This window comes from Chiloscyllium punctatum, chromosome 2 (genome assembly GCF_047496795.1).
Source record: "Chiloscyllium punctatum isolate Juve2018m chromosome 2, sChiPun1.3, whole genome shotgun sequence".
Classification (NCBI taxonomy): Eukaryota; Metazoa; Chordata; class Chondrichthyes; order Orectolobiformes; family Hemiscylliidae; genus Chiloscyllium; species Chiloscyllium punctatum.
Genome location: NC_092740.1, coordinates 95072831 through 95098733, shown reverse-complemented (window position 1 = coordinate 95098733; position 25903 = coordinate 95072831). Strand labels below are relative to the sequence as shown.

Here is a 25903-nt window from a genome sequence, read left to right as displayed (position 1 = left end):
AATTTTGACGGTATTAGGCAAAAACTTTCAAAAGCTGATTAGGGGCAGATGTTTGGAGGTAAAAGGATGGCTGGAAAGTGGGAAGCCTTCAGAAATGAGATAACAAGAATCCAGAGAAAGTATATTTCTGTTAGGGTGAAAGGAAAGGCTGGTAGGTAAAGGGAATGCTGGATGACTAAAGAAATTGAGGGTTTGGTTAAGAAAAAGAAGGAAGCATATGTAAGGTATAGACGGGATAGATCGAGTGAATCCTTGGAGTATAAAGGCAGTACGAGTATACTTAAGAGGGATATCAGGATGGCAAAAAGGGGACATGAAGTAGCTTTGGCAAATAGAGTTAAAGAGAATCCAAAGGGTTTTTACAAATACATTAAGGAGAAAAGGATAACTAGGGAGAAAAGAGGGCCCCTCAAAGATCAGCAAGGCAGCCTTCGTGTAGAACTGCAAAAAATGGGGGAAGATACTAAAGTATTTTGCATCAGTATTTACTGTAGAAAAGGATATGAAAGATATAGAAATAGTAGCGAAATGTCCATATAACAGAAGGAAGTTCTGGATGTCTTGAAATGCATAAAAGGTAATAAATCCCCAAAACCTGATCAGGTGTACCCTAGAACTCTGTGGGAAGCTAGAGAAGTGATTGCTGGACCTCTTGCTGAAATATTTGTATCATCGATAGTCACAGATGAAGTGCCAGAAGACTGGAGGTTGGCTCTCTTTAAGGGTAGTAAGGACAAGCCAGGGAACTACAGACCAGTGAGCCTGATGTCGGTGGTGGGCAAGTTGTTGGAGGGAGTCCTCAGGGACAGGATGTACATATATTTGGAAAGGCAAGGACTGATTAGGGATTGTCAACGCAGCTTTGTGCATGGGAAATCATATCTCATAAACTTGATTGAGTTTTTTGAAGTAATGAAGAAGATTGACGAGGGCATAGTGATAGATGTGATCTATATGGACTTCAATAAGGCGTTCAACAATGTTCCCAATGGGAGACTGGTTAGCAAGGTGAGATCTCATGGAATACAGGGAGAACTAGCCATTCGATACAGAACTGGCTCAAAGGTAGAGGTCAGAGGCTGGTGGTGGAGGGTTGTTTTTCAGACTGGAGGCCTGTGACCAGTGGAGTGCCACAAGGATCGGTGCACGGTCTTCTACTTTTTGTCATTTACATAAATTATTTGGATGCGGGCAGATGTGGTACAGTTACTAAGTTTGCAGATGACACCAAAATTGGAGATGTAGTGGAAGTGAAGAAAGTTACCACAGATTACAACAGGATCTGGACCAGATGGGTCAATGGGCTGAGAAGTGGCAGATAGAGTTTAATTCAGATAAATGAGAGGTGCTGCATTTTGGGAAAGCAAACCTTACCAGGACTTATACATTTAATGGTAAGGTCCTAGACAGTGTTGCTGAACAAAGAGACCCTGGAGTGTGGTTCATAGCTCCTTGAAAGTGGAGTCGCAGGTAGATAGGATAGTGAAGGCGGCGTTTGGTATGATTTCCTTTATTGGTCAGAGTATTGAGTATAGGAGTTGGGAGGTCATGTTGTAGCTGTACATGACATTGGTTAGGCCACTGTTGGAATATTGCGTGCGATTCTGGTCTCCTTTCTATCTGAAAGATGTTGTGAAACTTGAAAGGGTTCAGAAACAAGGATGTTGCCAGGGTTGGAGGATTTGAGCTATAGGGAGAGGCTGAACAGGTTGGGGCTGTTTTCCTTGGAGTGTCGGAGGCTGAGGGGTGACCTTATAGAGGTTTACAAAATTATGAAGGGCATGGATAGGGTAAATATACAAAGTCTTTTCCCTGGGGTCGTGGAGTCCAGAACTAGACGGCATAGGTTTAGGGTGAGAGGGGAAAGATATAAAAGAGACCTAAGGGACAACGTTTTCACACAGAGGGTGGTGTGTGTATGGAATGAACTGCCAGAGGAAGTGATGGAGGCTGGTACAATTCCAACATTTAAAAGGTATTTGGATGGATATATGAATGGGAAGGGTTTGGTGGGATATGGGCCGGGTGCTGGCAGGTGGGACTAGATTGGGTTGGGATAACTGGTCGGCATGGACGGGTTGGACCGAAGGGTCTGTTTCCATCCTGTACATCTCTATGACTCTATAACTCTACAAGTGAATTACAGAATTTCCACTAAAATAATAGCCACAAAATATGGTACTTTATACATGGGGAAGAAACAGTCCTGTATGTAATTATGCCATCAAGAAAGCTAGTACTAAGTGATCAATAAGATTTCATTTTGCTGAAGGATTTAACTCCTTGATGTCAGATTCAGAAAGGCAGAGTTTTTACAGCACAGAAACAGGTGCTTTGGCCCATTGAGACTGCACCAGTCATCAAACATCCATCTCTTCCAATCCTATTTCCCAGCACGTGTCCCACAATCGTGTATCCTATGCCATTTCAAATACTCATTTAAATAGTTCTGAATTTTCTCAAAGTGTGCGAAAAGCAGGAACCCTTGAGACAGTGGGTTCTCCACAACCCCTGGGTGAAAGAAATGTTCTTCAAATCCACTGTAACACTCCTACTTAACTCAAAAGTATGCCCTCTACTTATTGACTGGTCTACTAAGGAGAAAAGTTTCTCCTTATCTGTCCTGCCTATGCTCCTCAGAACTCTCTTCACCTCACTCAGATTCCCCTCAGCCTTCTTTGCTCTAAGGAAAACAACCACAGCTTATTTAGTCTCTCTCCACTGCTGAAACATTCCAGGTCAGATAACACCCTGTTGAACCTTTTTTGCACGTTCTCTTGTGCAATCACATCCTTGCTGTACTGTGGTGATCAGAACTGCACAAGTACTCCAGCTGTGTTCTAACTAACGTGACATATATCTCCACCATTACGTTTTTGTTCTCATATTCAATGAATTGCCTAAGAAAGGCAAGTAATCAGATGCCTTCTTAATCACCTTATCTACCTGCCCTATTGGCTTCAAGGGCATGCATGCCAAGGTAGTTCTGATCCTCGACATTTCTTCAGGCTCTACTATTCAAAATGTGCTTCCTTGCCTTGTTAGTCCTCCTGAAATACAACACCTCTCACTTTTCAGGATTAAATTCAATTTGCCACTATTCAGCCCATTATACAGTAGTCTAAAGTTCCCCTCCTCACTTTATAAGCGCACCACCAATTTTCATGTCATTTGCAAACTTCATATCATAACTCCTGCATTCATGTCATGTCACACAACCCTGAACCCTGTGGTACGCCATTGAACACAGGCATCCTTTGACCATCGCTCTCTGCTTCCTGCCACAATGCCAATTTTGGATTGAACTTGCCAAAATGCCCTGAATCCCATGGGCTCTTACCATCTTAATGATCCTGCCATGTAAGACCTTTTCAAAAGCCCAACTATCACCTATCATGTATTCATTGATAAAATGACAAGTTCCCCCAAAAAACTGCATTAATATTATCAATTTACCACATTTAAGTTTGAAAGGTAACTTAATAACAAAAAACTTTCTAAGCAAAATTTATCAGTCTTGTTTCAAATCATTGCATTTGTGACATAAATGAGATTATTATAATATTTCGATTCGTTAAAAAAAGTCACCAATCCAGAGTTATTTTTCCTCTTCTCCCAAAGTTGGCAGGTATTCATGATTTAGGTAAATTGTATTATGTTAGAATTATATTAGAAACATATTAGAATTATAGACTAGACAATAGCAAGTTTTGAGAAGATTTGTATCTCAGGTTGATGTTCTGGGTGTAGGCTTGCTCACTGAGCTGGAAGGTTCGTTTCAGACCATACTAGGCAACATCATCAGTGAGCCTCTGACTGAAGCACTGGTGGTATAGCCTGCTTGGGGGTTACACATGACCGACTCTCACTCTTATCTTTACATACGGATGAGGAAGGACACGACTTCGACTGGACAACACATCCATCCTCGGACAAGCCAAACAGAGACACAAAATAGAATTCCTAGAAACATGGCATTCCAACCGGAACTCTATCAATGAGCACATTGACTCCAAATCCATTTACCACCCCGTGAGAAAAAGAATAGGAAATGACATCACCATGCAAAATGAGGTCACCTCAGGAAATGGCATCACCAACCCAAGGAAATCCAAACACATAAATAGAAGGAGGGCTGTACCACCAGTGCTTCATTCGGAGGCTCACTAAAGACGTTACCTAGTATGGTGACAAAACATCTGAAAACGAACCTTCCAGCTCAGTGAGGAAGCCTATATCCAGACTGAACCAACAGAATTTAATCATAGAAGCATGACAACTGATCTTATCATGCAACCCACACTTAGATTCTGAAACTGAAATCAGAAGCAGAAACCTCAACTAATATTCCCTCTGAAGCCAAGAGATGTTGATGCCAAATGTAGCATGGACCTTTGCCCAACTGACATCAGGTATCTTAGAACCCAACTACGTTCCACCAGTATTGTACACTGTATAATTAACTTAACCACAGGACCATCATACAACTTAACAATTAGCATCTTTAATACCCATAGTGTTTAAATTGTGGATACACTCTCAACTAATAAAGTACAATAAAGTAACTGTTTTATTTAAAGTGTATTAAAGGCATACTTAGGATCTTTCACAAGGAGCTTTCGGATAAAATCTTTTGCCAAGCCACTGGTGTTCTTGAAAAACTCTTCATCGAATTCATAATTCACAGCTGAAACATTGGCCAATGTTTCTTGTTTAGTGTCACCCAAGAAAGGTGATGCACCACTCAAGCTAATTAAAAGATAATCATGAACATTTCAGAACATTGTACATAAAAAGAACACACCACTAAAAATAAATTGCATATCCTTGTCATATAATGGCTACCACAAAGTATTGAATCCAACTACACAAGGCTTCAAATGAGAAATGATCTGCATTACTGTGTAAAGGTTCCGATTCTGATGTTAACATTTTAACTCTGTGTCCCCCACAAAAATCCAAATTATTACACAATAACAAACAATGGGCATTTTTAAAAAAAGGTAAAGTTGTCATAGTCTTACCAGACCATAGTGCTGCTGTCTAATTCAACAGAGATGATTGATGGTGGTTTAACCTGTGGGTCACCACATTTCAGGCAAGAGGAGAGATTGAGGAGGAAAATCCTACATGGTAACCTCAGTCGGTGCAAGAATTGAACCCACACTGTTGGCATTGCTCTGCATTGCAAATCAGCCATCCAGCCAACTGAGCGGACATAGCCTAAATATTTTTAATACTATCTGAAGAAATTAACTGTGCTCTCCTTAATTACGAAACCAACTATTAGCTTTTATACGAGTAATTCAATCTGGTCTGATTCTTGTACTCCCACATCTTGCTTAGTCATTCAAAAACACTGCAACTGTTTTACATTTTGCTCCATATCAATACTGTTCTCGTTACATTATGCTTCAAATCAAAATGCCAGATTTCTAAGTTCATTTGAATAAGCCAAAATTAGATAACTATGCAGTTATCAGTCATTTCTTTTAAGTTATATAAACACTCCAACAGTACAGAAAAAATTCTCAGAACAATGTAAAGACTAGGACATTTGTTTGCCTTTTTATCTCTTGTGGATGATCACTTTCGAGAAGGCATTTATTTCTCATTCTTTAGAGGAATATAGAGTTCACAATTAGGAGGCATTTTGGTATCTTGCCCAAGAAACAATTCTTCATATGTCTTAGTCTAGACAGCAAGTGTTGGAAAAATGCCCAATCGTGGGAAGCACCAGATGGTCACTCTTGGGCAAACATAGAACATCACAGCGCAGTACATGCCCTTTGGTCCTCAATGTTGCGCCAACCTGTGCAATGAATCTGATGCCCATCTAACCTACACCATTCCATTGTTCCATTCCATTCATATGTATGTCCAATTTAAATGCCCTAAATGTCAACAGGTCTACTACTGTTGCAAAGTCCAGCAATAACTACAGAACAAATAATCAGCAGTGACAGCCAGTGACAAGTTCAAAAATTCAAGGCACTTAAGCCAATAGTAATGTTCCAATACTCCCACTCATTCGTCATGATCAACACAAACCCAGGAAACAGACCTGCAATGACTTTGCTCACGTCAGCCACTCAGTTCTCTAATCAGCTCAGCATTCAAAAAAAGATGTACATCACAATATATTTTATTGTTTGTATATTTGTCATATAAAGTCATACTAATCTTCTGCATAATATGAAGTGTTTTTACATGCAATATTTAGAGTCATAGAGTTGTACAGCACAGAAACAGACCCTTCAGTCTAACGCATCCATGCCAACCAATATCCTCAATTAATCTATAGTCTCATTTGCCAGCACTTGGCCCCTATCCTTCTAAATCCTTCCTATCCATACACTCATTCAGATGAGTTTTAAAAGTGGTAATTGTACCAGACGCCACCATTTCTTCTAGCAGCTCATTCCATACACGTACCACCCTCTGCGTGAAAAAGTTGCCCCTTTGGTCTCTTTTAAATCTTTCCGCTCTTACCCTAAACCTATACCCTCTAGTTCTGGACTCCCCACACCAGGAAAAAGACCTTGTCTATTTAAACTATCCATGCCCCTCATGATTTTATGAACTTCCATAAGGTCACCCCTCAGTCTCTGATGTTTCAGGGAAAACAGCCCCAACCTATTTAGCCTCTTCCTATAGCTTAAACCCTCCATACCTGACAACATCCTTGTAACTTCACCAACACATTCCACCCTGACCTTAAATTTACCTGGACTATCTCTGACACCTCGCTCCCTTTCCTGGACCTCTCCATCTCCATTAGTGACGACCGACTTGACACTGACATTTTTTACAAACCCACTGACTCCCATAGCTACCTGGATTACACCTCTTCCCACCCTATCTCTTGCAAAAATGCCATCCCGTATTCCCAATTTCTCCGCCTCCGCCGTATCTGCTCCCAGGAGGACCAGTTCCACCATAGGACACACCAGATGGCCTCCTTCTTTAGAGACCGCAATTTCCCTTCCCACGTGGTTAAAGATGCCGTCCAACGCATCTCGTCCACATCCCGCACCTCCGCCCTCAGACCCCACCCCGCCAACCGTAACAAGGACAGAACGCCCCTGGTGCTCACCTTCCACCCTACAAACCTTCGCATCAACCAAATCATCCACCGACATTTCCGCCACCTCCAAAATGACCCCACCACCAGGGATATATTTCCCTCCCCACCCCTTTCTGCCTTCCGCAAAGACCGTTCCCTCCGTGACTACCTGGTCAGGTCCACACCCCCCTACGACCCACCCTCCCATTCTGGCACTTTCCCCTGCCACCGCAGGAACTGTAAAACCTGTGCCCACACCTCCTCCCTCACCTCTATCCAAGGCCCTAAAGGAGCCTTCCACATCCATCAAAGTTTCACCTGCACATCCACCAATATCATTTATTGTATCCGTTGCTCCCGATATGGTCTCCTCTACATTGGGGAGACTGGGCGCCTCCTAGCAGAGCGCTTTAGGGAACATCTCCGAGACACCCGCACCAATCAACCAAACCGCCCCGTGGTCCAACATTTCAACTCCCCCTCCCACTCTGCCGAGGACATGGAGGTCCTGGGCCTCCTTCACCGCTGCTCCCTCACCACCAGACGCCTGGAGGAAGAACGCCTCATCTTCCGCCTCGGAACACTTCAACCCCAGGGCATCAATGTGGACTTCAACAGCTTCCTCATTTCCCCTTCCCCCACCTCATCCTAGTTTCAAGCTTCCAGCTCAGTTACTGTCTCCTTGACTTGTCCAACCTGCCTATCTTCTTTTCCACCTATCCACTCCACCCTCTCCTCCTTGACCTATCACCTTCATCCCCTCCCCCACTCACCCATTGTACTCTATGCTACTTTCTCCCCACCCCCACCCTCCTCTAGCTTATCTCTCCACACTTCAGGCTCACTGCCTTTATTCCTGATGAAGGGCTTTTGCCCAAAACGTCGATTTCGCTGCTCGTTGGATGCTGCCTGAACTGCTGTGCTCTTCCAGCACCACTAATCCAACATCCTTGTATATCTTTTCTGAACCCTTTCAAGTTTCATAACATCCTTCCTCCTGCAGGGAGATCAGAAGTGTACACAATGGTCCATAAGTGGCTAACCAATGTCCTGTAAAGCCACAACATGACCTCCTAACTCCTGTTCTTAATGCTCTAACCAATAAAGGCAAGCACACCAAACACCTTCTTCACTATCCTATCTACCTGTGACTCCATTTTCAAGGAACTATGAATCTGCAATTTATGGTCTCTTTGTTCAACACTGCCCAGCAACTTACCATTAAGTGTATAAGTCCTGCCCTGATTGCCTTTCCAAAATGCAGCACCTCACATTTATCTAAATTAAACTCCATCTGCCACTCCTCGACCCATTAGCTCATCTGATCAAGATCCCATTGTACTCGGAGTTAACCTCCTTCGTCGTTCATACATCTCCAATTTTGGTTTCATCTGCAAACTTACTAACTATACCTCCAGTGTTCGCACCCAAATCATTTATATAAATAATGAAAAGCTGTGGATCCAGCATCAAGCCTTGTGACACAACACTAGTACAAGCTTCCAGTCTGAAAAGCAATTTTCCACTACAATCCTCTGACTTCTATCTTCGAGCCAGTTTATTTTTAAGGTACTTCTAAAGTTTTTTTAGACACATTGGAATAATGTTTGAGTTGTGAAAACTTTAATTGGCCTAACATCCACCAACACATGGCTTTCAAATTCCTTATGCCTCTCTCTAAATCCAGCTCCATTCTGGTTCTACAAGTATTCTGTTCAGGTAGTCCACTTTTCAGAGATCTTGGGCTAGTGTCTCTCTCTCTTCTCCCACATCTCCAGTGTCTTCACCTTCATCGGCTGTAACTTTGCTCCATGGACTGTCACCTCACCTTCACCATTTGTTTCTGGTTGAACTTTTGATTACACATCCCCTTACCATAATCTCGATTCCTGCAGAGAGGCTCAATTCTATCCTCACTCCTCCATACCTTCTATATTGCAAAGTGCAATACAAATAAATATTGCTATGTAATGCAGATTCTAATCAGACATCCAATTATAAATATTCCAACATATTTCAGTAATATAGTGTATTGCTTTCTGTTGTTAGCACAAAGAGGCTTCCAATAATGTAACTTGTATAGATTTCCATACTTCAGGTACAGAGACCAAATGGCCTTTCTACAGTGTCCTTTCTTTTTTCCAAATCTTCCCTCCCTCAAAGAGCACAGTAAAAATGCTTCAAGGGAAAAAAAAAGTCAATTGTAAATGGATTCTTAACCTATATCTTAACTGAAAGTAATGCTAGATCACTACTTTGCTCTGCTACTCAAGGTCTCCAGTGCTCATCTCAGTTTAAGGAACTATAGTTGCCTAAAAATTTAATTATACTACAGCATCTCTGCGGATAGAGTTCTTAAATAATTACATAAAAAGAAAAAAGTCTTCATTATTTAATCACAAGTTTGGGTGCAGCTTTTGAGAATTTCAATGATCCACACAGTTCATAAAACTATTTATTGAAAAATAATGAATGTTATTTCAAGCATGCAAGGCGCTAACACTATAGCGTTGTCAATTGTGTTACTTGTGCTGGCAATGGAATATTTTTTTGTCAGTGTTAAAAGTGCATTGTTATAGTGGGAAAAAGAACATCTATTTAAAAATGTAATACTTACAGAATGTAGGTTATGACACCAATACTCCTGAAACACATGGAAGAACAGTGCTTATATGTTTCTGCAATTAGTTTAAAAACCACATCCAAAAGTTTATCTTATCATACAGTTTGTCTTCACTCACCACATATCAGCCTCTAGACCAAGGGGTTCGTAGTTGACGATTTCTGGAGCTTCAAAATAAAACAAAATTCAGAAGATCCAAAATATTATGTGCTATAGTCAAAAGGATTTATTTTCCATTTTAAATTTTACATGGACTCCCATTGTTGTTATTTTCCATTTCCTAATTCAGCTGGCAGGATCCAACCATCCTACATCAATCAATCAATACCATGTATTCTGCATGTCTCATTCTTTCCTGCCACCCTAGCTTTTCCTTTTGATACAACTGTCCTTTCAAGTGTTTAAAGTCAGGTCTTTTATTGAAAAATTGCAGTGGCTGTTGTCACCATTCTTTCTTAATTCATGCTTTTTTTTGTTATTGAAGAATGAAATTCCAAGAACACTTAATTGTTCCTGATAGCTATAACAGTTTAGTTCTTTTAGCAAGCTTTCCCTTCCACTTTTTCAAGCACAGTCTTTGTACCTTTTTCCCCTAAAAGATGACCATGCTGTTCACTTTACTCCAAATGTGGTTTACCAAAGGCTCCAATTAAGTTTATCATTTCTGCTATGCATTTGAATTTTATCCCTCCATAAATTAAATCAAGTGTTTAGTTTTCTTTTAAAAATAAAAACGCCTTATTAATCTGTGTCACTTGTTTTAGTGAAGTGAGTATCTATCTCCATATCCTTCTGCTTCCTTACTTTATTCAGAAGTTTTTTTTTAAAAACGGTGTACGCGGCCTCTTTGATTCCTATCAAAATATAACATCTCACAATTAGAGTCATAGAGATGTACAGCATGGAAACAGATCCTTCGGTCCAACTCGTCCATGCCGACCAGTTATCCCAACCCAATCTAGTCCCACCTACCAGCACCTGACCCATATCACTCCAAACCCTTCCTTCTTCCTTTTCATATACCCATCCAAATGCCTTTTAAATGTTGCAATTGAACCAGCCTCCACCACTTTCTCTGGTAGCTCATTCTATACACGTACCACCCTCTGCATGAAAAAATTGCTCCTTTAGGTCCCTTTTAGGTCTTTCCCCTCTCACCCTAAACCTATGCCCTCTAGTTCTGGACTCCCCAACCCAGTGAAAAGACTTTGTCTATTTATCATATCCATGCCCCTCATAATTTTGTAAACCTCTATAAGGTCACCCCCTCAGCCTCCGACACTCCAGGTATCTCGTCTACTGGCTATTGTCCATGGGAAGTCTAAGCAGGGGTTACAATAAGCCAGTCAACCACAGAAACCTTCTATCCTCATACACTGTCTTTTCTTTCCTCCCAAACTTGAAGGCACGAAAGCCATGTACAATCCTCCCTCACCTATGCAAATAAAATCTGCCAACATGACAGGTTAAACCTGGAACTTTCCTAGATCACTTCTATATTGGCTAGCCCACATACCAACGAAGCTATGAAGGGAGGAATTTACATAATTTATTTGAACTATATATACCAACTTTAGAAACACAGAAGCGTTAACAGAAGAAAAGAAAATTTACACCAACTTTGGTATATTCCAGAAAGCATCTGGTGAAAGGTAGAACTGGAGTCAACCTTTCCGCACTTCCAGATTGAGTTACACAGTAGATAAATATCTCCTCAACCAAAACCCACAGATTCAGTTTGTTCATTTAATCAGGAGTCAAGTGAATCACCACTTAACACTTGACACCAGCATACACTTCGATTCAAATAACATACAATTAACACCCTTGACAATATAAAAAACACTGATGCTTGAAAGTATGAAGTCTTTTTGAAAAAAAGTGCTTATGTCATGTTTCTTTTTAAATTTTTGTTAGATGTTCCACAGTGCTCTCAATCTTTAATAGAAGTAAACTTTGATCCCAGTCAAACCTAACTACTGATTGGAATTAAAGAACTAAAAATGAGGGTATGCGCTGTACACCCTCATTAGATGGCTCCAACCAAGGAAGAACTTTAAGTCATTATAATTCATTAAATGCAGACTATAAACAAATTGTATATGCTGCTCCTTTACTCTCCAGCTATCTCACCTTCCCAGAAGCACATCTGTGCAATGGCAAACTGCTTGCAGGCTTCTCTGACTGTCATTTTGATCAATTTACTAAAAGATTTTCTTCTTTCCCAACTTTATGTGAAGAGATGGTTTTCAGCAAATGTATAAGAGTATTAAGTAACCTCTATTTCTTATTGGGATTTTAGCAAACAATGTGGATAAGTGTTTATGCTTATATCTACCTCCAAATGAAAGTATAATTCAACAAATTTGATGAAGTCACCACATGACAGGCAAAAGGTACAAAAACAGGCAGATTCAGCCTGACAAATACAGGATGTATAACAGCAAGTTGGAATAATAAAATGAGCACACTTTATCTCACAAATGTTTAAAAAATTCCATCTAAGACTTAATGATTGATATTGGTAAGGCTTTGCTCATATCTCTGTATCCTAGACAGCAATCAGGGAAGACAGAACCCAGCCCTTCCGACATAAAATCCAAGTGCAACCTACCTAGATCTGCAAAGAAGAAATATAGGCATTGTTACTAAACCAATTCAGTTAAACTTCAGGTTGTAATTTTAGGTGAAATTATTTTGATCTCTTATCAGCAGTTTCTTCTCAGTTCATGCATAATGATGACATATATTCTTCCTGCGAATATGCATGGTAAAACTATAGAATATTTTCACAGAATAAATGTACATTTATCTCCACAAAAGGTAATAGAAAATCACTTTACAACAAGTGAAAAATCCAACACTGCAAATAATCAAGCTGATTTCAGACACGTCTTAAAAGATACCTACCAACAAACTCTGGAGTTCCAAAGATGTTTTTAAATTCATTTCCAAAATCTATTTCATGAGCCAAACCAAAGTCAATAAGTTTAATCCGAGGTTTCGGTGACTTTTTGTCTAGCAGCATTATATTTTCAGGCTGCAGAGAGAGAGAGAGAGAGAGAGAGAGTGTGTTATGAAAGGAATTCAAACATTAACTCATTTTCATTTATGAAGCAAAATACAAGCATAATAAAAAAAGACAATTAAAAATATATAAAATTAACATATTCCAAGCCGAACAGTTTATTCAAATATGAACAGAAAAATTGAGTAGATTGTTCATCACAATTATCAACTGACTAATACTGCTTTCTAAAATAGTTTGCTTTCAAGTGCAAGACCCAATTTTTTTTTTTTACAAGTCTCAAAAGTAATGCAATTGCTACCTTTATTTGGTTATCACATTGATCTGGTTGATAGATGGATGTAAAGGCTGCACTGAGTTATTTCTTACAGATGTCTCCACTCCTTTTATTTCTCGCACTGTACATGCTAAATGCTCCTTTGAATGCTTCAAGCAATGGCAGTAGTAGCTTTCTACTGTGTCACTCAATCCACTATCCTCTCTCAAAAAAACAGACTATTTAAATATTATCACAAGCATTGGGATACATAGGGAGGGTGATATAAGTGCACTAACAAATTCAATTCTCATCCAGCATCCACAGAAAGCACCTCAAAGAACAACAAGAAAACAAAAAATAACAGTACACACAGGAATAGGCCCTTCAGCTCACAAAGCCTACGGTAAAGGCCTGTGACCAGTGGAGTGCCACAAGGATCAGTGCTGGTCATTTATATAAATGATTTGGATGTGAGCATAAGAGGTACAGTTAGTAAGTTTGCAGATGACACCAAAATTAGAGGCGCAGTGGACAGCGAAGGTTACTTCAGATTACAACAGGACCTTGACCAGATGGGCCAATGGGCTGAGAAGTGGCAGATGGAGTTTAATTCAGATAAATGTGAGGTGCTGCATTTTGGGAAAGCAAATCTTAGCAGGACTTATACACTTAATGGTAAGGCCCTGGTGAGTGTTGCTGAACAAAGAGACCTTAGAATACAGGGTCATAGTGCCTTGAAAATGGAATCACAGGGAAATAGGATAGTGAAGGCGGCATTTGGTATGCTTTCCTTTCTTGGTCAGAATATTGAGTACAGGAGTTGGGAGGTTATGTTGCGGCTGTACAGAACATTGATTAGGCCACTTTTGGAATGTTGTGTGCAATTCTGGTCTCCTTCCTATTGGAAGGATGTTGTGAAACTTGAAAGGGTTCAGAAAAGATTTACAAGGATGTTGCCAGGGTTGGAATATTTGAGCAACAGGGGGAGGTTGAATAGGCTAGGGCTGTTTTCCCCTGGAGCGTCAGAGGCTGAGGGGTGACCATATAGAGTTTTGTAAAATCATGAGAGACATGAATAGGATAAATAGACAAAGTCCCTTCCCCGGTGTGGGGGTGTCCAGAACTAGAGGGCATAGGTTTAGGATGAGAGGGGAAAGATATAAAAGAGACCTAAGGGGCAACTTTTTCACGCAAAGGGTGGTGCGTGTATGGAATGAGCTGCCAGAGGAAGTGGTGGAGGCTAGTACAATTCCAACATTTAAAAGGCATCTGGATGGGTATAAGAATAGGAAGGGTTTGGAGGGATACAAGCCGGGTGCTGGTAGGATGGACTAGATTGGGTTAGGATATCTGGATGGCATTGACGAGTTGGACCGAGGGGTCTGTTTCCGTGCTGTATATCTCTATGACTCTATGACTATGATTCATGATGCCTTTCTAAACTTAAAAACCTTTTGCCTCTATATGATCAGTACCTCCCTATTCATGTATCTGACAAGATGTATTTTAAATGTTGCAATTGTATCTCGTTCTACCACTCCTCTGTCAGTGTATTCCAGGCACTTATCACCCTCCATGTAAAGAGAAATTGCCTCATACCTCTTTTAAATTTTCTTTTTATCTCAAACCTATGTTCCCTAGTAACTGATATTTCTACCCTGGGAAAAATACTCCAACTATCAATGTGTCTCAAACCGGTCACCCCCAACCCAGCTTCCAACATTCAAGTGAAAACAAACCAAGTTTGTCCAATTTCTCCTCATAGCTAATACCCTCCAAACCAGGCAATATCCTGGTAAACATGTTCTCTACCCTTTCCAGAGCCTCTACATCCTTCTGTGGCTGTCTTAACCATCTTTAATCTGCTCTATTGAAAATTTCATGACATGATCGCTGTGTAGTAAAAGCAAAAGAAAAGGAAGCTGTTATAGGTTTTGAATTGTTACAGAGCTTGTATCATGGGAGAAAATATATCCTTATTGCAGCAGTTATGAATTAATACCTCTCAAGAAATGTGCAATAATAATCTAAAGGATTAAAGTGAGCATTTCTCCTGCAGTTGTGAAATATTCTTTGTCAAAGATTTATATGCAAGTAAAGCATTTTACGGTTTAATTTGCCAATTTTCATGTATTCCATGGAAGACCCCAAAGCTCTATCAAAAAGATTTAAAGGAGAAAACACACAAAATGCTTAAAAAAAACATGTAAATGCACATGGTATAGATCAAATACATTAACCATGATTAAATGGCAGAACAGATTTAAATGGCTGAATAGCCACACGAGTAACTGCGTTACTATTTGGTTAACAAAGATTTGAAAGAAAAAGATTGATTTTTGTCCGATTATCACTCTTCATTAAGTTATTTGTTCCTGTACTATATTTTACCAAATGATGCATTGTTACAGATTATACTGATCCAATCAATATTTTGGAGGTCCAAATTTATCCCATGTTTAGTTAAGTGTTTCAGTCAATTGCAGGTGGAAGCACAGTTTTGGCTTGGCAGTCCTCCCCTAGGGGGAGTTAGTTTTCTTGTTGTCTGATCACTGACATAGAAGACAGAGAGTAGCCGTGGATGGGTGTTTTCTGACTGGAGATCTGTGGCCTGTGATGTTCTGCAGGGATCATTGCTGGAATCCCCGTTGTTTGTAATGCATATATATAGGATTTCAAGGAGAATGCAACTGGTCTGATTAGCAACTTTTTAGACAACAAAAATTTGGGGAGCTGTGGGATATTGTGGAGGATTGTCAGAGGATACAATCCGTATATGGACAGGCTGGAGACTTGGGCAGAGAAATATCTGATGGAGTTTAATCCGAACAAATGCGAGGTGACGCATTTTGGAAAGTATGTAGGAAACACCAGTACCCTTAGAAGCATACAGATAAATCAAGGCATACAGGTTCATAGTTCCCTAAAAGTGGCAACATAAGTGGATAAACTGATCATTGGTCAGGGTACAGAGTATAAAAATTGGCAAATCATGCTGCAGCTATACAGAACTTTAGCTCGGCTGCATTTGAGATATTGCATGCAGTTTTGACCGCCACACTTTAGTCCTTTAGATTATTACTGCACATTTCCTGGATGGTACAAATTCATTACTGTTGCAATAAGGATGTATTTTTGCCAAGATTTTGGTCAATTCAAAATCAATAACAGCATACTTCTAAAAAAAACCTGAACTATTCTTTCCTGAAATGATTTACTATGCAGCAATGATACCATGAAAGATATCATGCAGATTAAAGACAGTTAAGAGAGCCAAATAAATTTAATTCTTGAATGGTTAAACTAACCACTTCGTTCTTCCCTCAGCAATTTGTAGAGTCCAAAACAGAAGTGGTGAAACACTCATTGATACTTCCTTGATGTTTGATGACAATGTATCATGTGACTAATGGAAAAACAAACATTTCCAGAGCCACTGTTCCTTATTGATTTAGTTGATTTGGCTGCAGTTCAAAATACACTCAAACAAATCTGCACAATATCCTTTTAAACACACATCAGTCTAATAATGCACAAGTTCAATTCTCCAGCAACATAACCTAAAAACACACAGAACAGTGACCTCAATCACCTGCCAATCTTGCATCTGCACTTTTCTACATTGGGCTCAGTTTTCTGATGTTATCAGCTAAAATATCACAAATTGATTGATACATGAAATAAACTTCGTGAAACTGAACAATCTACAAAGTACAACTTAGAAAAACATCAGACAAATGGAGTTAAAGTTTTACAAAACTGCCCAAAATACAGCCAAGTTCTGATTGGCTCACATATAAAATGAGTAAATATAACAAAGCCAAGTTGTATTTCTTTGACATTTTAGTTATTTTAAGTAAACTTTATATTTACTTATTTTAATATAAAAAGGACCAGGTTTTGAGTTGCAGGTTAAAGTGGAAACAAGTGTCAAATCTTAAAGGTGAAGGTAGGTGTTGGGGTAATGGAATGGGTTCTTTTAGATAAGGAAAGTTTAATAAAACGTTTTGCTTGCACAGAAAGCAGGTGTGAGGATTTAGGGTTAGGAATACCAGGCAGTCTTTACATCTCTGCCATGTTGGCAGTTTCATGCCACTGGGATTAATATTGGAGTCACAGTTATTTACAATGTATATTAATGACTTGGATGCTAAAAGTGTATGTAGTATAGCCAAGTTTGCAGAAGACACAAGGATAATTGGGAAGGCAAGTGGTGAGGATGATATAAAAGAGCCTGCAGAGGGAAACAGACAGCTTAAGCAACTAGGAGAAAGTGAGGACTGCAGATGCTGGAGATCAGAGCTTAAAAATGTGTTGCTGGAAAAACGCAGCAGGTCAGGCAGCATCAAAGGAACAAGAGAATCGACGTTTCGGGCATAAGCCCTTCTTCAGGAATGGTTAAGCAACTAGGCAAACACTTGACAAGCATAATGTGAAGAATGCAAGTTTATGCACTTTAGCAGGAAGAATTTAGGAGCTGAATATTATTTAAGTGGAAAAGACTGTAAAAGCTGCAGCAGAGTGATTTGGAAGTCCTCATAATAAATCACAAAAAGCTAGCATAAAGTTCAGCAGGTAGTATGGAAGGTAAGTAGAATGTCTGCCCTTATTTCAAAGGGAATGGAGTACAAAAAAATGAGGAAGTCTTGTTAAAAACTATACAAAGCACTAAATTGAAAAATGTGTTGCTGGAAAAGTGCAGCAGGTCAGGCAGCATCCAAGGAGCAGGAGAATCGATGTTTTGGGCATAAGCCCTGAAGAAGGGCTGGAGAACGTCGATTCTCCTGCTCCTTGGATGCTGCCTGACCTGCTGCGCTTTTCCAGCAACACATTTTTCAGCTCTGATCTCCAACATCTGTAGTCCTCACTTTCTCAAAGCACTAATTTGACCAGACCTGGAATACTGTGAACAGTTTTGGCCTTCTTATCAAAAGAAAGGTGCACTGGCACTAGAAAGAATCCAGAGAAAGATCGTTCCATTGCTCCTTGGTATGGAGGGATTTTCTTATGAGGAGAGGTTGAGTAGGTCGGAACAAGAACAGAAATTGCTGGAAAAACTCAGCAGATATGGCAGTATCTGTGGAGAGAAAGCAAAGTTAATGTCTCCAGACCGATGTGGTGGTGTTTGGGTGGCTGTGAGGATAGAGAGAGAGAGAGAGAGAGAGAGAGAGAGAGAGAGAGAGAGAGAGAGAGAGAGAGAGAGAGAGAGAGAGAGAGAGAGCGAGCGAGCATGTGAGAGAGCATGAGGAGTGAGCAGACAGATGGAAATGGTGCCCAGGAAAAGACAATGGCAATAAGACAAACAGAAGGATGGTGATAATATACCATGAAGAAAGAAAAGCTGATAATGGTGACCATAAATAAGTGAAAATGGGTTGATTGTGCCAAAAGCAGCTCATGTCATGACAGGGCCTGGAGTATGGGGTGAATAAAGGACATTGAAGGTGGTATTCAGTTTCTAAAGTTATTGTAGGTAGGGCTTTAACACATTGGGCAATTAGAAGAATGAGAAATGACCTAATTAAAACATACAAGATTCTTATGGAGCTTGACAAGGTAGATGAGGAAAGGTTGCAATTCCTAGTCAGAGAGTCTAGGACCTCAGGACATTATCTCAGAGAAAGGGGACACCCAGTGAGAGCTGAGATAAGGAACAAGTTCTTCTCTCAGAGAGTAATCAATCTGTGGAATTCTTTACTACAGAAGGTTGTCAAGGCTGTGTTATTATACATATCCAAGGCTAAGATCCAACACATTTTTAATTAGCAAAGGAATCAAGGGTCAAGATGAAAAGGCAGGAAAGTGGAAGTGAGGATCACTGATCAGCCTTGATCTCATTGAATGATAGTACAGACTTGATAGGCTGAATAATCTACTTCTCCTCCTGCATTGGTTGGTCTTTCTTCAAACAGTACATCCATCCAACCCCGAATTTGAACCATTTATAGCACCACAGTTTTATGTAGTCTGAAGTTCTTGTGGGATGGCAAACGGCAGCTGAATTTCATTTTGCCATAACATGTTCAAGTCAGATTTGTTTTTGGGTTTTGCAACGTGGAAATGTTTTATGTTAGTTGCATGGTGAATAATGAAGGTAGTTACAGAGCAAAACAGTCCATGAACAAAACTGGCAAGAGGCTTGAACAGGTTACTATTATCAAATGTGAGCAGCTAATCATTTCACGTTCTCATCGGTTAATGCAATAAACCAATTTAATTCTACAAAATGATGAAATAGGAGGATGGAATAATTAATGTAAAAAAATGCATTGACCTTACATGGGATTTAAAAAGAATATAAAACACATTAGAATTAAATATTGTTGCAAAGATCCAATAAAAACAAACAAAACTCTTTTCTCTCTGTCTCAATTAAAACCATCCAATGGAAACAACACTGAATGATCAGTTACCACGACCAACTATGATATGTTTGACTGTAAAATGTAAAATGGAATCATTTTGAACAGAAACATTAATCTGACAATTCCAGATGCACTAACTAATATAATACAGGGATGGCAATCCTAGTTAGCATATTTCTGAATATTTAGTCATGAAATATCTCATCACATAGTACTCGACCACTTCACAAATGTTTAAGTTCGAAACTCCTGTAATTAAGTATCTTTGTTCTCCTCCTGCACCAGCGATTATATGAACTTAAGAATGGGAATATGTTCAAAGGGCAGAAAGGCCTATTTGTTCTGATATCCAATGGATGTTAAATGTAACAACTATGTTTATTGATCTTTGTTTAGTATTCCTGGATATCCCTGCCTGCTAAAACTATCAATTACAGTCTTGAACATTTAATTTGACTTAGCAGTCATGACCTTTCAGAATACTGTTCCAGATTTTCACTGTACTTTGTGGAAGAAGTGCTTCCTGATTTCCTTCTTTGTTCTCAATTCTTTCACCAGAGGAGGAGTTTCAGTTTATCTTCTTGCTGCCACAGCTTTGAGGAAATGTATTATTTCCCCCACACATAAAGCAGACAGATATAATTATTATAGGGATTGAGAACTAAGGGTTATAAATACAAGATTATGGCCGAGTGATTTAAAGTAAAGAGCAGGAGAATATCTTTTACAATGTAAATGGTCAGTTTGTAGAATTCACTTTCAAAATTGCGTCCAAGGCAGAAATAATGCCAATGTCTAGATTAGACAGGATAGATGGATGCAGTAAAGGAATATGGGAACTGAGCAGTCAAATATGTTTAATACTCATTCCTTATAAGTAGTAAACACAGACACAGATTATTACGGTGAACAAACGACTAAGTATATCACTTCTCTAGAAAACAAATATTGATTCTCCTTTTTCTGTTTTGAAATATGCATTATTAAACTGGCACTCCTTGGCCACTGACAGATGCAGAGGAAAACTTGCGCTATACTCCCTCAATCAAACATATTGAACAGAATGCATTGTTACACCAGTGGACCTTTACTCTTTAAAAAAAAAAGAATTCCTATGTTAAAGGCTCGTCTTCAAAAGACTGAATTCTAAATAACGAGCAGATTTATCCTGCAAGTTAAGCTAGTAAAAAATATGTTAAGACTGTCACAAACTTATTCTACTTTGATTACATTAATGAAATGACGTGACGTCCATCCCATTAGTCTGAGCTGGATTGAAACCCAGATCTGAGGTGAGTATGTAGAAATCTTACCATAGTTGTCTAAGAATTATTTCAAGCACTATATTCCTTCATGTTAAAGTACATTATTAATAGACAGAGCCTGGAACATGGGGCTAATGGGTAGGTGGCTAGATTAAAATTCAACTGTTTCTGATACTTGTGACAGACTGGAGAAAATTATCCATAGTAAAAAAGGTTCTGCTGATATTCATCCACTTAATACAGCAAATTAAACATTTATTCTGTGGAGCTTCTCCCTCATGTGTGGAAAGTATTTTCTGAAGACTATAGCGAAAAATGTTAAAGTAAAAGATTTTGATATTCAAAGATATTTTCTGTTTTATTTGGAATTCACGAGCTTTGCTTCTTTGAGGTCTTTAAATGCAACTTTAATGCATTCCTACAATGTAACTGAGCGCATCCCTAAACAATAAACTTTAAAACCAAAGATTGGAATTGATGACAAATCTGCCTTCTTATTGTAAATAAGTAAAGTAGGGATTAATTGGGAAATTACAAAATGAGATTTTTCAGGTACACCCTGGTTCCCTGCATATCATTTGCTGGTGTGAAACTATCAACCTAGATAGATGACATGAAACTGCTGTGCCCTACACTGAGAGGTGTAAATCAAAAGACCAACTTTAACAAAACCATGAACCATTTACTTATAGAATCATAGTCATAGAGATGTACAACACAGAAACAGACCCTTCGATCCAACTCATCCATTTGGACAGGCAAGGACTGATTAGGGATAGTCAACATGGCTTTGTGTGTGGGAAATCATGTCTCACAAACTTGAGTTTTTTTTTGAAAAAGTAACAAAGAGGACTGATGAGGGCAGAGTCATAGATGTAATCTATATGGACTTCAGTAAGGCATTCGACAAGGTTCCCCATGGGAGACTAGTTAGCAAGGTTAGATTTCATGGAATACAAGGAGAGGTAGCCGTGTGGATACAGAACTGGCTCAAAGGTAAAAGACAGAGTGTTGTGGTGGAGGGTTGTTTTTCAGACTGGAGGCCTGTGACCAGTGGAGTGCCACAAGGATTGGTGCTGGGTCCACTACTTTTTGTCATTTATATAAACAATTTGGATGTGAGCATAGGAGGTACAGTTAGTAAGTTTGCAGACGAGACCAAAATTGGAGGTGTAGTGGACAGCGAAGAAGGTTACCTCAGATTACAACAGGATCTAGATCAGATAGGCTAATGGGCTGACAAGTGGCAGACGGAGTTTAATTTGGATAAATGCGAAATGCTGCATTTTGGGAAAGCAAATCTTAGCAGGACATTCACACTTAATGGTAAGGTCCTGGGGAGCGTTTTTGAACAGAGACTTTGGAATGCAGGTTCATAGCCCCTTGAAAGGAGAGTTGCAGGTAGATAGGATAGTGAAGGCAGCGTTTGGTATGATTTCCTTTATTGGTCAGAATATTGAGTACAGGAGTTGGGAGGCCATGTTGCGGCTGTACAGGACATTGGTTAGGCCACTTCTCGAATACTGCGTACAATTCTGATCTCCTTCCTATCGGAAAGGTGTTGTGAAACTTGAAAGGGTTCAGAAAAGATTTACAAGGATGTTGCCAGGGTTGGAGGATTCGAGCTATTGGGAGAGGATGAATAGGCTGGGACTGTTTTCCCTGGAGTGTTGGAGGCTGAGGGGTGACTTTATAGAAGTTAAGAAAATCACAAGGGATATGGATAGGATAAATAGACAAAGTCTTTTCTCTGGGGTCCGGGAGTCCAGAGCTAGAGGACTTAGGTTTAGAGTGGGAGAGGAAAGATAAGAGAGACCGAAGGGGCAACATTTTCACTCAGAGGGTGGTACGTGTATGGAATGAGCTGCCAGAGGAAGTGGGTGGAGGCAAGTACAGTTCCAACATTTCAAAGGCATCTGGATGGATATATGAATAGGAAGGGTTTGGAGGGAAATGGGCTGGGTGCTGGCAGGTGGGACTAGATTGGTTTGGGATATCTGGTCAGCATGGACAAGTTGGACCGAAGGGTCTGTTTCCATGCTGTACATCTCTATCACTCTATGCTGACCAGATATCCTAACTTGATCGCGTACCATTTGCCAGCACTTGACCCATATTTCTATAATGTTTTGAAATATAAAGTACAGAAAATTAGACTTCACAAAATATTTACAATTTTACAATTTGTTGATTTTTCTGCCAACATTTAATCAATTGAGAATCTAAAATAAATACCTTACTTATCTAACATATTGTATCTCAATAAGAGAATGCAAATGACTCTTTGCAATTCCAGCCTGACCACACAGTTAGTCATAAAAATTGCGTAAAATTAATACTATTCACTTGTTCCATATTAAAAAGCTATATCAAAAGTTCATCAACTTCAGATGTAAATTTTACCTTGAGGTCAAAATGGGCAATGCACTTGGAATGTAGATAGTAAACGCCATTGAGAATCTGTTTGAGAAATTCAGTGGCCTCCTCTTCTGTCAAGGACTCTTTCTCAGCCAGAAAATCAAACAATTCTCCTCCAGACACACTACAGTGTATAGAAGATAAATAACTTTGGTAGGATAGTTTAAAACATATCAAACAAATTGCTCCAATGTGTATCAATTTCAACGTAAAATACATCAAACGCCTGATCTAAACCATGCAATAACATGAATTGCCATTTACCGTGTGTGACGCTGGAATATTTGATAACACAGACTAACAGCAAATATAGTAGATTTACATCATATCATTTGACCTTTCAACATTTGGCTTTTCACTTTCTACTAAAATATTGAAATTGCATAAATTAATTTTAAAAATCTTAATTGAGAAAAGCTCTGAACAGCCCGCAGTTACCTTCTGGCAACTAGTTTTATTTGCAGTGCACAACATACTTGTTTCATTTATCTATGACATTGCTCAGAAGCAAAACGCAACTGGGAAAGGGGTCCAAGAAAAAATGAAATTCCTTTCAGGTTGTGCCAAATAGAAAATGCTCTGTCCAGGGGAAAAAAAATGCAGTGGAATTCCCTAGGATTTTATCCTGGCACTCCCGAACACAAACTGAATTATTTAGAATAATATATTTGTCATAGGTTAATATTAAATTGATAATGCAGTGTTTAATTGGTAAATAGGGAGTCCAAATAATAACAATTATCTTCACAGACAGATTTAGACTAGTTATTTCTATACAAGTTTTACATATGCATTTTAATATGAATGAAAGGTAAAACCCCACCTATTAACTGTGGGCAACAGATTACAGCAACAACAGGTTAAAATGAAAGTGTTTTAGAAATAAATCACTGATTGCACAAAGAGCATTTGGTCATGATATTTGTTTGGTCATGTACTGAAGTGTAACTGGACTCCATTTATCATGTTAGAATAAGTTATAAAGATATGAGGAGTATGACATGCAACTTTGTGATGCTTTCTCAAAACAACAGATAGAACATAGAACTGTATAGCACAGTGTAGGCCCTTCAACCCTCGATGTTGTGCCAACCTTTAATCCTACTCTAAGATCAGACTAACCTACATACCCTTCATTGTACTATCTTCCATGTGCCTATCCAAGACTCACTTAAACGTCCTTCGTGTATCTGACTCGATGACCACTGCTGGCAGTGCATTCCATGCACCCACCATTCTCTATGTAAAGAATCTTCCTCTGACATCTCCACTAAACCTTCCTCCAAACACCTTAAAATTATGCCCCCTTATGACAGCCATTTTAGCCACAGGAAAAACTCTTTGATAATCCACTATCTATGCCTCTCAATACCCTGGCAAGACACCTCTCATCCTTCTTCGGTCCAATGAGAAAAGCCCCAGCTCCCTCAAGCTTTCTTCATAAGACATGCCCTCCAGTCCAGGCAGGATTCTGGTAATACTCCTTTGCACCCTCTCCAAAGCTTCCACATCCTTCCTATAATGTGGCAACCAGAACTGAACACAATACAGAGGAACCTCGATAATCTGAATATCGGGTCTCGATAGAAACATTACATCAAAGACATGTTTCCAACAATGATTGCGTGTTTTGTTTACAGGGATTAAACAGACACCGTCTCCAAATGACTGACCTCCCACCACCCCTCTCTCTCTCCACACTTTCCCTGGAGTTCTACAGAGGGGTGTACCCTAAACCCACCACACCCCCCTTCCCCATATAATCTGACCAACATTGTCCTGAACAGGGCAAATATGGAACCAGTCAAAAAATTACAGTAAAAAGGTGTGTGTGGGGGTGTGGCTCTGTGTCTGTGCGCTATTTGGAGACTTACCCCACCAAGGCAGCAGCAGCAATCTTGTTGCTGGTCTCCAGTCCGGCTGCCCCAGAGAGGGGGTGGGGGTGGACGGAGGGGGAGGGCGGTAGATGTTGGACGGGGTTGTGGGGTAGGGGGGAGCTGTTGGACGGGGTTAGGTATTGGGGATGGGGTTGGGTGCGGGGGGAGGTGTTGGAGGGGGTTGGGGGCAGGGGGGAGATGTTGACGGGGTTGGGGGGCGGGGAGGTATTGGGATGGGGTTGGGGCAGAGAGTGTGGTGTGGGATGGGGTGGGGGGGGGGGAGGGAGAGGTATTGGGGACGGGGTTGGGGGCAGGGGGCAGCGGCTCGTGTACTGTCTTCTGAACAGGGAGCAGACTTTAAAAACTCCGAGCCCCAGAGGAATGGCATTTAATCGATTAATCGAATAATCGATTATCCAAATGAAATAGTGCCCGCCCATCTCATTTGGATAATCAAGGTTTCCCTGTATTCCAAGTGTGGTCTAACCAGGACTCTACAGAGCCGCAGCACAACCTCACGGCTTTGAAACTCAATCTCCCTGCTAATGAAAGCCAACAACACCATACACCTTCTTCACAACTCCATCAACCTGGGTGGCAACTTTGAGGAATCTATGGTCATGGGCCATGAATCATGCCTTTAATTCTATATTCTGCACTTAAATTCATCCTTCCAAAGTGAATTACTTCACATTTTCCAGATTGAACTCCATCTGCCACTTTTCAGCCCAGTTCTGCATCCTATCAATGTCCCACTGCAACCTAGAACAGCCCTCCACACTATCCATCACTCCCCCAAGCTTCGTGCCATTGGAAAAACTTACTAACCCACCATTTCACTTCCTCATCCAAATCATTTGTAAAAATTACAAAGGGCAGAGGTCCCAGAACCGATCCCCGTGGAACACCAATCAATTCATGGCCGCCATCAGTCTCTTAATTCCAGATGTGAATTCAAACTCCACCATCTGCTGTGGCAGGATTCAAACAAAGTCCTCAGAA

General features: G+C 40.0%; 1 protein-coding gene across 5 annotated transcripts in view; it reads right to left on the bottom strand.

Moving 5' to 3' along the window:
- dapk1 (death-associated protein kinase 1) overlaps positions 1 to 25903 on the bottom strand; it is a 258303-nt gene that overhangs the window by 111487 nt on the left and 120913 nt on the right. For 4 of the 5 annotated variants that reach the window (XM_072585888.1, XM_072585882.1, XM_072585887.1 and 1 more), the window contains exons 4-8: positions 23010 to 23148; positions 12600 to 12729; positions 9808 to 9856; positions 9684 to 9710; positions 4597 to 4749 (exon numbers count right to left, since the gene is read on the bottom strand). In XM_072585888.1, coding sequence (XP_072441989.1) covers positions 4597 to 4749; positions 9684 to 9710; positions 9808 to 9856; positions 12600 to 12729; positions 23010 to 23148 — 498 coding nt within the window. The remainder of the gene's footprint in view (positions 1 to 4596; positions 4750 to 9683; positions 9711 to 9807; positions 9857 to 12599; positions 12730 to 23009; positions 23149 to 25903) is intronic. The other variant, XM_072585897.1, reaches the window with a different exon arrangement.